A 16,784-nucleotide genomic window follows, 5' to 3' on the forward strand; every position below is an offset into this window, starting at 1 on the left:
TTAAAATAAAAAAAAAAATGGGAAAAAAAAAAATTAAAGACTATGTTCACATTTGCAACCGACCGTGCATCTTAAAAAGATGAAATTATGCAAAAGAATAAAAATAAATAATTGCATAATCCATATCTTACCAGTGTGTGTCTACAGCACCTATGGATTTCCATTTTTCCCCACTAGAGCCCAACCAAGGGGGCAGGTGATTGTAGGACGACAACGAATCAGTAATGCAGGGTTTATTTGTAGTCTATAACCATGGAGACATGATGACACACAGACGTTACAAACAATGCAGTGAGTTTCTAATCAATACTATTTGCAAAAGGGTACTTCAATTTTTAAATCAGAAGTACTGGAGAAGTAAAAAAAAAAAAAAAAGTTGCAAAGGTGGACATAAACTGTAAGTAACTAGCATATAACCAAGTAATTATAATCTTTTTGGAAAGAAGATAAAGTCCTTCTAAAATTCTAAACAGTTGATGTCTAGACCTGAAGTTAAAGATCAGTTGTGATAAGTCTTGAAAAGTCCATTTTTTTCATGGCCAATAATAATCCACTAAATTGTAATCAAGAACCATTAGCCTTTATCGGTGTCACAGGCCTGGGTTTTTATTATTTGGCATTGTTGCTAGGATCGCTCGTTTGTCAGAACCAGAATCTGTTGACTTAGCGCTGCATTGTGACGCTGGAGGTAATCTATTGTGTGACCCTGTTTTTCAACCACATCTTCTAAGCTTGATAACTCACTAGAAAGAAGAGAAAGAAAAATAAAATTTTAAAAAAGAGAAACACAAAAACAGATTCTAGTGATAAAATTGACAAATTTCTGTCCCATAAACAATGTCAGATGATCTTGGATTTACATGTCTGGTAACTGTCCTCACCATGTAAAAACAAAAAAACAAAACAAATTTATTAATTTTATTGCGTGAAAGGGCCTTAACTGTGCACCTTTTAAGATGTTTGTATTATACGATAGTTATGATTGTCCACTACACTATACAAACCATCTTATCCATAGTTGAATTCAGTACAAACCACAAACAGTAGCTACCAAGCGACCTGTGGTGTCTGCAAACTTCAGGCTCTGAAAGTAGATGATGCCCAATTTTCCACCAGAGAAAGAATTGTAGGGTTAGTCACAAAATATTAGTCTCAGAGCCCAAAATAATACTCAGACTCTAGCATCTTAAAAAAAAAAAAAAAAAAAAAAAAAAAGGGCTAGTTCACACGGGCACAGAGGGGGCGGATTATGATGCGTAATCCATGTCATAATCAGCCCCCTCACAATGGTGGTCTATGCAGACCGCCGGCAACATGCCGCTCATGGAAAAAAGAAGCAGGCTGCCATTTCTTCAGGCGCAACCTTCGGAGTCGGCCCATTCATTTGAGCTTACTCCGGAGGGGGAAGCCGCGACAGTCGTGGCAGGCCGGTTTTGGCCCCAGATCTCAGTGCCAAAATCCACTCACACACTCCCCCGTGTGAACTTACCCTAAGGTTTACTGCATATTTGGCACATTTGCTACATTTATTGCCAGCATCAACAAAAATTGCATAGAAGTCACGACAGATTAAATGTGTGACAGGTGAAGAACCACCAAAAAAAAAAAAAAAAAAAATACTGATAAAAGTCCACACAGTTGCAAACCAGTATAACAAAGTTCAATGTTATATTATATACACACACACACACACACGCTGCACATTACACTTGGCTCTGAGGCTAAATCTGTCCATACACATTAGCTGCAGATTGGCCTGCCAATCATGTATGAGTATAGTTAATCATCTAATGGGTATGGTGTCCTCCCATGGCATGTCATGGGAGAAGATGAAGACAGACTCAACCGCTCGATTATTTGTCCACGAGAGATACAAGATACTCCCAGACATTCCTAGAAGCAGCTTGATCTCCTATTCAATATTCATATACTGCTTGGCTCAGTTGATCCAGATGTAAATAGGAGGGTCAGGCAAGGTAGCAGTCAGCTGGTGGTTGAGCGTTCCTATAGCCATTTCAACATGGTCATTGCCTAACAGGTTGTCCTACCGGCAGACAGATCATTGTAGTCATCTTGTTTTATTTTATTTTAATCCATGCGTAGTTCTCAACATTTTAGTGTCATGTTCTTGTTGCAAGGATTGTGTGTGAACAGCTTTTGGCTTGTTCATATGTACCAAATGCTTAGGATTCTTCCATACCATCTTCAAGTAGAACATAAACCAGGGATACTGAAGGAGAAGTTACAACGCATTGTGACTCATTGACCTCTATGTGGAAATTTGGTAATCTCTGTGCTCTGATGACCATCACTCACTGTCATAGAAGATCAGGTTGTGTATAGAGCGATACAAAAAGTGTATTATCAGTGACAGCTAAAAACCCGCAACTAAAAATCAGATGTTTCTAACATTTAAAACACATCGCTTTCCATGAGTTGTATATGGTATTGCAGCTGAAGAAAATGGAGCAGAGTGTCAGTACCTTACTCAACCAATGGAAAAGAGTGGTGCTTTGTAACCACAAACATCTGAAGATCTTCCTTGGAAGAAAGCTAAGGCTTAGCAAAAGGAACTGATGTGAAGTGTGACAATCTCTGCACACCACTGTGGAATATGGAGATACCAGAAATAAATATAACCTGTTACCTGAATCCAATTCCTGGTTTGAGGCATCTTTTAAATATATGTATATGCTCTTCTTCAAGGATGTCTGGTCTAGATTTATTTCTGTTGAACTTGTATATTCGCACTGAAAAGCAAGATGATATATTATGCAAATCTTGTAGTGATCATACAATGAAACTTTTTATATCCTAAATAATGCATTCTGGGACAGATTTACCTATAGAGAAATGCTTAAAGGAGGCCCTAAGGGAAAGACGCCTGGTAGAGAGGAAATTTATATATGAGGAGAGACTGTACATTTCTATAAGTCTTAGTCATATGTTCGTTACAAAGGAGGATACCCAGGAAGAGAATGGCCACACATGGTTGTTATTCTAGTTTCGCATGAACACAATACTTAATAGAGACTCTTCACCACTTTTTCTGACATCTGGAGCATTTTCATAGGCAGTGGAGAAAAAGGTGCATTGGTTTTCCATAACAGACATGTGCATCTTATTGTAATATTACGCTCACCCTAATGTAAGGTTCTGCATCCTATCGAAAGGTAGTTTCATTTCAAGATTAGAAAAATGGGTAAAAAGGCAAGAAAATGGCCGATCTGTTGCCATTGCCTTCTATTATACGCATACTGAGAGAGCGTGGGACTTGTAGGATAATGGAAAGAGATCTAGCTCTATAATTGTACTATGTACTCGTAAATTATTAATGCAGTAAGGGACACTTCTGAGAGCAGGGCAAATTTTGGATGAGATATATTTAGCCCTTTTCCACTGTATTGTACCATATTTCTTCAGCTTGCTTTGGAACAGATTTAGTTTTTCTACTGTAAAAAGTGTACAGTAAAAGTATCTGGTACCAGTTACTTTAAAGGACCCGACTCACAAAGCACCTAGCCTAAAGCAAAGCGATCCTAGAATGTTTTGTGTCCAAACACTGCTTAGTCGACGTTGTCACTTACAGGACAACCAGCTACATAAAGCAGATACTTTCTGCAATGGAAAAACGACATGGTACCAGAAATGAGATGAACTGAACAAAGTCAATCTGGTACTATTCAGTGGAAAAGTGGCTTCTGAGACCTACTGCAGGGTCTGCACAATTGAGCAAGTTCTGGCACTAGTGCTATAATTTTTGCCCTTGGTAAACACATTGGCAGACCACTATTAGATGGTCAGATGGTCTGCCAATTCCCTGACAGCAGGTATATCGACCACTGAAAGTGGCAATGGAGTCACCTATTTATTCCTCGAATGTAAATGAAAGAATCAATATATAGTATTATTAGGATTCATGTACATGGCAGTATTAGGACTTCATACAAAGTTTGGAACAATAAAAGAGTGCCAAGAAATATATGAGCCTGTTCCTCATACTTCCAAAACCGTTGAACTACATAGGCATGCATGTGCAGAATCCATACATGCAACTCATGGCAAAACCTGCCTTTATTGATACTAGAGTGTCATGCAGCCTTGGTAAACCCCTTTTCCCCCCCATGGACAGCCCCTTTTCCCCCATGGACAGTCTGATTTGTTACACGCCACCACACTACATGACCGAAGATTATCCTACTTGCTGTATAGAGAGACATAACTAGCGTCCATAACCCACTTCACAACGTTATAGTAACAGTTATGTTAGACTTGTAATTGATGAGCATTATAATAAATACTCTTATCTATCAAACACAGTTTATGAATATCACACTATGAAAAATCCTAGAAATAAATTTTGTGCAAGAAAATTTCCCAGTTACTGCATAAAAGAATAAACTTTTGCGAAAGCAAATAACATTCCTAAAATTGTTGTGAGAAAGTCAAGCAATTTAAAAGGCAAAGCTGTGAAATTGTAATTTTTCTCTTTGTTTTTCACTAAAATACTAACACACGTCCATTGTACAAGCTTATTGTTAACGGTCTGAACAGAGCACTTCCCCAATATATGATCCCACATAGGATGTCCCATTAAACCTCCTTTGTCTTCCTTTGTAATAGTAGCACTGGCTTCCACCATTGTCCCTCTAGACCACCTGCTTGTTTGGAAGCCAAGTATATGACTGGAACAGCCTGCCTTACAATGACTCTCGCACAGAAGCACACGAATATCAAACAGCAGGTTGTAAAGTAATCAAACAGGCCACCATTGAGTTAGTTGCTGGTGGTCTCTTCCCACCTCCTCCATTGTACATTACATTTTAGAGCCTAAGTGTCCGATCCCTTGAATGCCATAATGAAAGAAAATGAAAACCAACAGAAAGGCCGCCATAAAACTGCTCACAATGCAGCAGGGTAAAAGCTGCAGAATTTTTTATTTTTTTTAAATTATCTACTAACCTTAAAGTTCTTCCCCCCCAAAAAAAAAGTAACATGTAGATTTTGCTATGAAAACAAATATTCTTCTGGGGTGTAAACATCAGTAAGATAGGCCCTTGAACTCTTTTCTCCCCCCTCATATCTGCTATCGGGAGACAGCAGGTCACCATATCCATAAGATCAGTGGCCGATCCCACAGGTCCGGCAGACTTTTCTACTTCTCATAGCTTGGGGTCTAATACTGCTACATTTCTATTTACACTTGTAATTTGCCAAGTATTACAGTAAGCAGAATGAATTAGATTTTACAGATCTCAGCCACATGCTGTAAAATCCACATTTAGAATTGACCTGCAGTGTAGTTTCCCTATGTTAGGTTATATTACAGATTTTCACTGCCATTTTAGCCTCTGCCATTTACAGGGTGAATTCTGCAACATATATATATATATATATATATATATATATATATATATATATATATATATATATATATATATATATATATATACACACACATATATACATACAGTATATACATACATATACTCTTAAAGGGTACCTGGGTTTTTATCAGAAGATCTGAAGGGTCTTGCTAGGTGCTTCTAGCCTTTATTAGTGGTTATAACACATTTATGTCTGAGGCAGGGGGTGCACATTATAAAGAAACCTGCCGGTAGGTTACTATTCCATACTTCCCATAAGGCTTTGCAGCTCCCGTTACATAATTACGATAAATCAGTCCTTGCACACAGAAACCTGTAGATTCTCTGATGTCACATACAATACTCTCAACCAGAAGTAACTGTACAAAAGAAGATTACAAAAAGCTAAGAAAAGTCTAAGAGAACATAGTATAGGAGATTCATGGACTCTGGACTCCAAATACAGGTTATATTGCAGCTACAAACAGTAACTGACAGAGAAAAAAAATCTGAGCACAATGAAGAAAACCCCTTGCTGTCAATTACAGCATCAACCTTGACAGACAGACAACCTACTAGTCAGACAATTGTATTGCCAGAAGTACAGCTCCTCTCCTTCCACTCACTTACAACAGAGCTTCTGGAATGGTGACAAGCTGCAAGCTTCTCTCTGAACAGCTACAGAGAGGGAGCAGAGAGCAGTGTGCAAATATTCAGAGGCACAGAAGAGAAACCTCCCCCCCCCTATATTCTTTGCCTTCAGCCTGTTGGTTTCTAGAGACAGAAGTTACCTACTAACAGGGAATGAACGGTAAATTAGCTAAAAAGGGAGACACCTAGTTGCAGGAACTTTAAGGCCGGGCCCCCACGGTTTGGAAACACTGTGGGAAAAATAGCGGCATTTTAAAGTAAGCACAAAGTGGATGGGATTCTACCAAATCCGATGCCCACTTTGTGGTAAAAACCACGCTGCACACAAAGTGATTTCCAAAACCGGCGTGGTTTTGGAAATCGCAACAAGTCAATTATATCTACAGAAACACCAGCGGTTTCCCCATAGATATAATTGTAACAAAATCTGCGGAGGAAAAGTCCACTAACTTTCTATTTAAAGAGCTGTGGGAAGAACCGCAATGCGTTGCCACCTCGTTTTTTCCCACAGCGCTTTTTGGCTGCAGGACGTCCCGTGGGGCCTTAGCATAAAGAAATTTTTCAGGCAGAAAACAGCAACGTTTTTAAATAAAGTGCATTACATTTTGATCTACATTCACTTGCACTATTTAATGAGACTAAGGGCTCGTTCACATCTGCACCCTGGTCTCCGTAATGCAGGTTTCAGTTTCCTGCCCGAAAATGGACAGAAGATGGAAACCTGCAGTCATTTTACAAACCCATTCATTTGAATGGGTTTGAAAAGTGTCCGGTCGTGAGCGCCGGTGAGCGTTTTGTGCTCTCCGCGGCAAAACATTTTTTTTTTTTTTTTATCCAGGCACAAAGTTCTACATGTCCGACTTTGTGTCCGGTTTAAAAAAAAAAAAAAAAAAGTTTCGCCGCGGAGAACACAAAATGCTCACCGGCGTTCACGGCCGGACACGGTCTGCCAAGTTTCAGTCTTCTTTCGGCAGAAGACGGAAATGGAAATCAGACGCTGGTGTGAACCCAGTGTAAATTGTCTAAAAAGACACCTGTAGAAAATAGTCTGAGGGGAGTCAGAATGTAACAGTGTTACATCTGTGTTTCTCTGTAACAGTGTCCCTCTCTAGATTACAAATTTGGTGACGGCCATAGATTTTTTTTGTTTTACCTTCCTCTGGATCACCACAGTAGAATTTGATGGCTGGTGGGGTTTTTTTTTTACTCAACTTTATGACTGATTTTACTATGAAAGCAAACAGATAACTTGGTCATAGTGAGGAACTAACAGATCAAGACAGTTTAACAACATTGTACAATGATTTAGGTTTATGTACACAAAACTGGTAAACTCCTAGAACAGCCAGTTTACAGCAGTGTAATTCTGACATCTAATGCTCATTCCACATTCACATCTGTACAAACAGTTCATTCATGGAATTTCAAGGCTGTCCACAACAAAATGTACTAAACTAGTGTTACATACACAGCAAGAACAGATTGTACCAAGCATCAACAAATCCAGGAAACCAATGCTCCAGAGGAGAATGTCAAACTGAAATGAAGACAAAAATTCAAATCAGAATTCAAAATTAAAAGGGTCGTCTTCGAATCAAAATGCATTCCATGCTATGGGGTCGCACCAAAGGGATCTCCACTGGCCACAAGCAGAAATGAATAGAGCAGCGGTAGCGCATGTGAACTACCCCTCTACTCCCATTACTGTGTAATAACATGCTTAGTTGTTCTATAGAGAGAATGTGTTAACAGCTTTTCACAAAGGAAAATGTACATATATATTCTAGGATCTTCAAAGTAGCCACCTTTTGCTTTGATTACTGCTTTGCACACGGTTGGCATTCTTTTGATTAGCTTCAAGAGGTAGTCACCAGAAATGGTCTTCCAACAGGAGTTCCCAGAGATGCTTAGCATTTGTTGGCCCTTTTGTCTTGACTCTGCAGTCCAGCTCACCCCAAACCATCTCGATTGGGTTCAGGTCTGGTGACTGTGGAGGCCAGGTCATCTGGCGTAGCACCCCATCACTCTCCTTCTTGGTCAAATAGCCCTTACACAGCCTGGAAGTGTGTTTGGGGTCATTGTCCTGTTGAAAAATAAATGATGGTCCAACTAAACGCAAACCGGATAGACTAGCATGCCGCTGCAAGATGCTGTGGTAGCCATGCTGGTTCAGTATGCCTTCAATTTTGAATAAATCCCCAACAGTGTCACCAGCATAGCACCCCCACACCATCACACCTCCTCCTCCATGCTTCACGGTGGGAACCAGGCATGTAGAGTCCATCCGTTCACCTTTTCTGCATCGCACAAAGACATGGTGGTTGGAAGCAAAGATCTCAAATTTGGACTCATCAGACCAAAGCACAGATTTACACTGGTCTAATGTCCATTCCTTGTTTTCTTTAGCCCAAACAAGTCTCTTCTGCTTGTTGCCTGTCCTTAGCAGTGGTTTTCTAGCAGCTATTTCACCATGAAGGCCTGATGCACAAAGTCTCCTCTTAACAGTTGTTGTAGAGATGTGTCTGCTGCTAGAACTCTGTGTGGCATTGACCTGGTCTCTAATCTGAGCTGCTAACTTGTGATTTCTGAGGCTGGTGACTCGGATGAACTTATCCTCCGCAGCAGAGGTGACTCTTGGTCTTCCTTTCCTGGGGCGGTCCTCATGTGAGCCAGTTTCTTTGTAGCACTTAATGGTTTGTTGCAACTGCACTTGGGGACATAACTCACAATCCACGAATAGGATAAACTAAATGTGTACCTACTAATCCGAAGCACTTGGGGACACTTTCAAAGTTTTCCCAATTTTTCAGACTGACTGACCTTCATTTCTTAAAGTAATGATGGCCACTTGTTTTTCTTTACTTAGAATTTGTATTATGGCAAGAAAACAGCAGCTAACAGTCTATTCAGTAGGACTATCAGCTGTGTATCCACCTGACTTCTGCACAACACAACTGATGGGCCCAACCCCATTTATAAGGCAAGAAATCCCACTTATTAAACCTGACAGGGCACAACTGTGAAGTGAAAACCATTTCCTGTGGCTATCTCTTGAAGCTCATCAAGAGAATGCCAAGAGTGTGCAAAGCAGGAATCAAAGCAAAAGGTGGCTACTTTGAAGAACCTAGAATATAAGACAGATTTTCAGTTGTTTCCCACTCTGTTAGGCATATAATTCCACATGTGTTAATTCATAGTTTTGATGCCTTCAGTGTGAATCTACAATTTTTTATAATCATGAAAATACAGAAAACTCTTTGAATGAGAAGGTGTGTCCGAACTTTTGGTCTGTAGTGTGTGTGTGTGTGTGTGTGTGTGTGTGTGTGTGTGTGTGTGTGTGTGTGTGTGTGTGTGTGTGTGTGTGTGTGTGTGTGTGTGTGTGTGTGTGTGTGTGTGTGTGTGTGTATAGGCAACTGTATATATTTTGATTAGAATATAACCATTATCTTTAGGCACAAAACACTTTCACCGCCAATGGCTTTGCATTGCCTCCTCTCCACTTCATATTCCCAGGCAGGAGAATAAAAGCTCACCTAACACAATAGCAAACAGATTAAAAGACATCAGGCACTGTATGACAGTACTATGGCAAATACGCAGTCCAGCTCTTGCAAAAAAAAAAAAAAAAAGTCACCATTATGACCTGACAGACAGGTCTATCTGAAAACAACAGTAGATCAATCAGGATATTGGCAACAGGATTATTAGGGAAAATCAGAAAAAGGGCAATAACTTCAAAAGAGATGGTTCTGGGTTGAATAAGTGCATAAAAAAAAAAAAAAAAAAAAAAAAAAAAAAAACACCACCATACACACAATTAAGAGTCAAGGCCAAGACAGGACAAGTCTACAAAACACAGGATGTTCCAAAGCATCTAATGAGCCCACCTATACAATCCTAAAAACAAACTCCTAGCATAAAACTAATGCTATGTAGGATGCTATATGTAATAAAACACTATGTTGGTGTTCTCGTTTTTTTCTTCCCATCACTCAGCTTTTAATCTTGTTTGCTGTACTGCTCAACTTTACATACATTAGACTAATAAGAACATAAAATAGGGTGCCTTGTTTTCAAGCAGGTGCAAAAACCCCAATTTTAAAAGCTTATTTCATTCAAGCACAGCAAAGACTGGGGAACAAGTCTCAACTTCAATTACCTTAAATGACAAAAGCTGGCTATTTAGTGAAACGCTTTTCCAATTAAATGGTAAAGGACACTGGTCAGAAAAAGGATGATCACTTTGAACAACAGGGATGTAAGAATGGGGGAAAAAAAAAAAAAAAAAGTATTGAGCCTTTGAAGTTCAGGATTGTATAGAAATCAAAACCTGTCGTCTTTGCCTTGGATGGGTTTTCACTTGCAAAACAAAATACAACCTTCAAAGTTCAAAAACTGATTGCACTCAAAGTAAAAAGAGATCATCAAAGTAAAGTGCTGGGTTTCAAGGAGAATTTAAGCAAAAACAAACAAACAATATTATATAAGACAATAGGGACAAAGAACACAAGACAGATAAGAGGTAATCGTCTTACATTACAGGAAAGATCCGAGAAAGAACACCGAAGTACCACAAACCTTAGCTGTCAAGAAGTGATGTCCTGCTACTGCAGTTTTGTAGAATATTTTATTAGGAACAATATTAAAGGTTGTCTACCACTTCCCCCAAGCATATTCATCTACTGCTACTACCACAATACAGTGAGAAACAATGTAACTTATGCAGATCACTTTTGTAGAATTAGAATCTTTGAAGTCTTATACAAAGGAGATCGCCGGCGCACTGAGGGTGGACCTTCAGCTCTTGCTGCTCAAGTAGGATGGGCAATATAGTAGTAGGAGGGATCAACTGCACAAGTAGCAGATGGAAGGGATCCAATACTTGCAAGTTTCTACCTGCAGTTTTGTTCAGATTGAACACGTCTGAGTCAAAACTGCTATTATATTCTGGAATCACTTCAGAACTTACAGCAGTAATTGTGAACCTTTTAGAGACAGGATGCCAACTGCAACCCAAAACCCACTAATTTATCACAAATTAAAAACATTTAACTTTAATACCATGCAGACTAGGGTTGAGCGATCGGGATCAGAAAAGATCAGATTCCGATTGGTGATCGAGAAAATTTCACGATCGCGATCAGAATTCCGATCTTTTTGGGCGGGATCGAGATCGGGGCTCATTTCCCACAATGCTTGGCTACTGGCGCTCTGAAGACATGTGTAGGACAGAGGACCGGACCAGACGAAGAAGAACTGGGAGCTGCAGCTGTGCAGGTAAGTGGAAACTGGGGGGGGGGGGGGTTAATTACTACACAGCGTGTGGTCCAAAGATGGAATACATCTTTGGAATACATGCTGTGTGGTGAATAGGATCGTTTTTACAGTCCGATCTCCGATTATTTAAAAAATCCCATTGATTTGTATTGGGATCGGGATCAAATGGAAAATGATCGGAAATGGGATTTTAAAAACGATTCTGAAATTTCAAGATTGGCTCAACCCTATTACAGACCCGCAAAATACGGTTTGTGAATGAGGCTTTATAGAGCTTTCAATGATAAAAACAACTTTGCACTGAAAGGTAATAGTCTCTACATTTGGTATTTTGAATAATTAATGTTCACTATTTACATCGTGCAGGATCAGTTTTATAGTGACCGTGCAATGTTATTACATCCTGTACTAATATCACATCTACTATAAAACAGATACTGTGTGATATAAATAGTGAAGGGGCTCTCAGACAGTACAACGGGCTTCACAGTGGCCCCCAGACAGTATAACATGCTCCTGTACTCCCAGGAGCAGGCGTCTGCGTCGGGCCAGAGGTTACAATATTGTCAGTATAAGCCATGGATCTGCGGCCTACACTAACAGTTTTCCGAGGGATGCCTGATCAATCGAGGTTTGATTTAGACCCAGCCCTAAATCAAAGCTTCTTCTCTCTAAATCTACAATAGTGGCATGCATAACAGAGATATGTTTGTCATTGTAATATGGCTAATTCGGTGGTGACAAGTGCCTATGCTTTGGGGAGGTAGTATACTCCCTTTGAGCTGAACATACAATTTAGAGGCTTGTTTGGCAAATAGCCATATCAACAGACCTACGTACCTGCTGAACATGCATGTGTTCTGACTATGGTGGGGTGGGGGGCACGACCAGACAACTCTGGTAGCAGCTCATCTCCTTAGGAATTAAGGGTGGGCATGTTCAATTCCAACAGCCTAACTCTTCTGTCCCAATGCCTGCAATAAGGTTGAGAGTCATGGACAGTCAAAAGGCCCCGTACACATTAGATCCTGCCAGGTTTGTCCAGGATAAAAACCATTCCCTACACCACTCTAAAACACCCTCCCCCCGCCTACTTTCTAAATAACATAATTTATCAAAAATGTTTATTTTCCCATAATCCTAGGTCAGTCATGTGACCACCCCAGAGACATTTGCTGATTACCTGGGGACTATCCGTTTCCCTGTTTCCGGAAAGATGCTGTTGCTACTGCCACCCCCCTCCCTTCCAATCCATCATACTTTCCTCTCTTCCTTTCAGGTATTCTCCTGCAGGACTACTCCTCCCTTTTTCCTGACTGCTGGCATGCACTATAGACCCAGAGCTGCTCTGTTCTCTGCTGCCGATCATCCACCTCTATTGTGCAGGGTTGCGAGCAGCTACCATGCCTGTGCAGTAGAGGTGGATCATCGGCTGCAGAGCATAGAGTAACACTGGGACAATAGCACGCGCCAGCAGAATCAGAAAAGAACAAGGGTCAGCTCTGCAGGAGGAAGCATGGAAGGAAGAGAGGCAAGTATAATGGCGTCGGGCTGAGTAGGTTGGGAAGGGCTAGTAGTGGGCAAGAACAAGAAAAGGGAGGGAAGAACTAATGCTCCATTCCAATGATTATAGAGCAAGTCCTACCCTGATCAGTGTCATTGAAACAGAACAAATCAGAATCTCCTGTAGAAGTGCATGCCTCACAGAAGGCCCTCTGATGACTCTCGGATCGCCTTGCCCAACCATCTTTAGGAGTCCTTGGTTGAGGCCTTGTTTGAGAATTGCCAGGTCAAGAGGATGATACAGAGATTAGATAGCAAGGCCTTATTGAGAGACAGTCCTGTTTAAACCATATAAAAACCTTCTAATAATTACCTACATCTCTTATCTTCTATATATAAAAATGTGTTTCTGTCTGACTGTCTGTTCTTTATGTGCGAAAAAACAACTGAACCAATCTTCAAATTTGGCATACCGATACATCAGGTGTCCAGGAAGGTTTCAAACCAGGTCTCAGCTCTCAACCACTGTTATCCATTTGTGACTTTGATTTGATATTTGCCACTGCTCGATTTACTTCTTTGCAACTGACTGTGCACTGTACTCTGATCTCCACTGGACCCAGCATTAACCGCAGCATGTAAGGGTTTAAATGGCAGATATGCTTTTGATTGATAATGGGGGGGGGGGGGGGGGGAGAATGCTATCATGAACAAGAGTCCATAGAACACCCTCTGCCCTGGGGTTATCTGAAGGGACAGGAGAATAATAAAATCATTTTCTCCTCTCTGCAGCTTCACATGTTTCCCTTTACACTGATTAAAATGAAAGTGCCATTATATATGCAGCTCTGCTTTAACCAACAATATCTCTAAATCTATGTGGGCTGCAAACATGATCCTAGTCTTATTTTAAAGCCAACATTGCTGATCCAAGATCACTGCGCTAACCCAAGCAGCTCTGGAGTTAGGGCCGTTACAGCATTCCTGAACGTGCCTCATAAGAAACTGTATGGTAGGTTAATACACATTACAAATTAATATTTTAGGGAGGTAAATACATAAGCAACATCAAATTTGCTGTTAAGACCATATTCTAAATAGAGAATAGAGAGACACCGAGCACACATAGTGTAGATGGTCTATTATAAATATATAGATGAATTATCTGGTGTTTATGAAAAGAACTCAGGACCTGGTGGCCTCTCACCTGATCGGGTTGTGACTCCGTTCACAACTCCGTTTTCAGCAATATTAGGCTTCGTCAGAGTGAGAGTGGCAGCACGTCTCTATAACACTGGTCAAAAACCAGGAGGATGCACCAATGGAAGAACAAAAGGACGGCGCTCTCAGGTCCAAAGGAATTTATTCAAAAAGAATAAATTCCTTTGGACCTGAGAGCGCCGTCCTTTTGTTCTTCCATATTCTAAATAGGTGCCATTAAATGCAATAAAAAATATATATATTTTGTAAGTTTTCTTTTTCTAAACATTAAAAAAAGGTCAATAAACGCTATAAATAATCATAAAGTGCTAATACAATAAAAAAATAAATATGACCTACCTAAACCAATGAATATGATCCATAATAAACTCAATTAATGTAGTATGTGAGAAAGTCAAAAACGTTTTGGAAGAATGTTCTCTGGTCAGATGAGACAAAAGTAGAGCTTTTTGGTAAAAGGCATCAACATAGAGTTTACAGGGGGGAAGAAAAAAAAAAAGAAAAAAAAAAAGGAGGCCTTCAAAGAAAAGAACACAGTCCCTACAGTCAAACATGGCAGAGGTTCCCTGATGTTTTCGGGTTGCTTTGCTGCCTCTGGCACTGGACTGCTTGACCGTGTGCATGGCATTATGAAGTCTGAAGACTACCAACAAATTTTGCAGCATAATGTAGGGCCCAGTGTTAGAAAGCTGGGTCTCCCTCAGAGGTCATGGGTCTTCCAGCAGGACAATGACCCAAAACACACTTCAAAAAGCACTAGAAAATGGTTTGAGAGAAAGCTCTGGAGACTTCTAAAGTGGCCAGCAATGAGTCCAGACCTGAATCCCATAGAACACCTGTGGAGAGATCTCTTGATGGCAGTTTGGAGAAGGCCCCCTTCACATCTCAGGGACCTGGAGCAGTTTGCCAAAGAAGAATGGTCTAAAATTCCAGCAGAGCATTGTAAGAAACTCATTGATGGTTACCGGAAGCGGTTGCTCGCAGTTATTTTGTCTAAAGGTTGTGCTACCAAGTATTAGGCTGAGGGTGCCAATACTTTTGTCCGGCCCATTTTTGGAGTTTTGTGTAAAATGATCAATGATTTGACTTATTTTTCATTCTCTTTTGTGTTTTTTCATTGCAAGCAAAATAAATAAAGATATTAATACCAAAGAGTTTGTGCTTGCAATCATTTTCTGGAAGACACTGAGTATTATCTGACAGAATTGCAGGGGTGCCAATACTTTTGGTCAACACTGTAAATTAAATATATATAAAAAAAAAAAATGGAATAGTATATCCGAGTCCTGGCTATATTCCCACTAGACATTACATTCCCCAACCAAAGTGTTTGATCTAGACTGAGAAAATATCCTTTGATCTTGTTAATTGCTCAAATAGCTGGAAAAAAAATAAATTAGCAAATACAGCGAATAGACAGAGACTGAATATGACTGCGGAGAACACTGACCTGTCCATCACTTGGCAGCTTCAAACAGAAAAAGGACCTTTTCCGCAAATATTATGCACGTAGGATTATCACTACCATGTATAATAAAAAAACAGGTGCCAAACATATACAACAACAAGGATACAGATTTAGGCCTGTCACTTAAAATAGTATTGGATGATGAAGGACTATTACAGGTTACTTGTGGGATGCTTTTTATCAGTGCTCTGTAAGTGCAGTATGCCGAGAACTTTGCCTTTTACTGTAGGCAACAATATTAAATTACTCCCTACCCAATAGTGACCTTTTGAAGTAGATTACTAATCTACAAATTTTAGGAGATTAATCAAAAGAATTCATACACTTTAATTTTAGCAAGTCTATATTAAGTAACTAGTTAATGGGAGTCGGGACTGTAAATCAGAGGGTGAGGGATTCGGTGTACTATAGAAGCATGGCACTGGATCTGTCAACAACTTTGCGCAGAGCTTGCTTCTGGCCCATTTAAATAAGCCTGAGGGACACACACTTAGCAGGTAATAGAAGAAATCTTCATCTCTACAGATAACAGCCCTGAGAGGACATAAACCTACATCAAAGAAACACTGATCAGGAGGGGGGAAACACTTCTCATTCCTGAAATAGTGAAAAAGGCCGAGGCCCTGTCGAATAGATAAAGTCTCTGGGTAAAACGAGACCAGCGGTCAAAATAAAAGGTTAAAATATCTCAAAGTTGAATATACAAAAAAAGTGCGTTTGATCAGTTCCACCATCTGCAGTCATCTCTCAAACTATAGGGTCCAGCCTCATAAATGCCTCCAGTGGATGCAAATTCCTCCTGCATTCCTTCCCTGCCCGCTTTTAGATATTTGGAGTTCCAAGCAAACATGGAAGCCTTAATGATCTACTTTCAATAGTTAACATTTCCTGTTTCCCTTTTCCCCAAAAATTTCTTTTCACAAAAATGTAGTCTCAACAAGAGAAAAGAGCAGATGTCAGAGTAAGATCACTTTGGAGTTGGTCTACAACGCGTTTTTTTAACGTGTAAGGTTATGCAGCTGCAATAAAGAGGACTTTAACAGATTGTTTGTAGCGGACATGCTCACCTGTATATAGCAGGAGGAATATCACAGATAGGATCAACTCCAGTATAAGAACACCCAGGATGAGATAGAAATAGAAATGCTTGTAACCAAAGGTATCCATAGCAGAGATTATCAGAAGTATAGCCGCATTGCCTAAGAGAAAGGTATAAAGATAAGTACAATGCTTATAGGGAAAAAGACAAAATAGAAACACCGCTTCATTGAATGCAAAAAACAGAAGTCATCTTTTCA

At 40.0% G+C, this 16,784-nt stretch overlaps 1 protein-coding gene across 1 annotated transcript in view; it reads right to left on the reverse strand.

The window, feature by feature from the left end:
• Positions 1–390: 390 nt before the first annotated feature.
• The window catches only part of TMEM192 (transmembrane protein 192), a 43,377-nt gene continuing 26,983 nt past the window's right edge, over positions 391–16,784 (reverse strand). Inside the window, exons 4-6 of the mRNA XM_075258069.1 lie at positions 16,554–16,685; positions 2,648–2,750; positions 391–743 (exon numbers count right to left, since the gene is read on the reverse strand). Coding sequence (XP_075114170.1) covers positions 626–743; positions 2,648–2,750; positions 16,554–16,685 — 353 coding nt within the window. The 3' untranslated portion in view covers positions 391–625. The remainder of the gene's footprint in view (positions 744–2,647; positions 2,751–16,553; positions 16,686–16,784) is intronic.

The sequence above is a fragment of the Leptodactylus fuscus genome, chromosome 1 (assembly GCF_031893055.1).
Source record: "Leptodactylus fuscus isolate aLepFus1 chromosome 1, aLepFus1.hap2, whole genome shotgun sequence".
NCBI classification, from domain to species: domain Eukaryota; kingdom Metazoa; phylum Chordata; class Amphibia; order Anura; family Leptodactylidae; genus Leptodactylus; species Leptodactylus fuscus.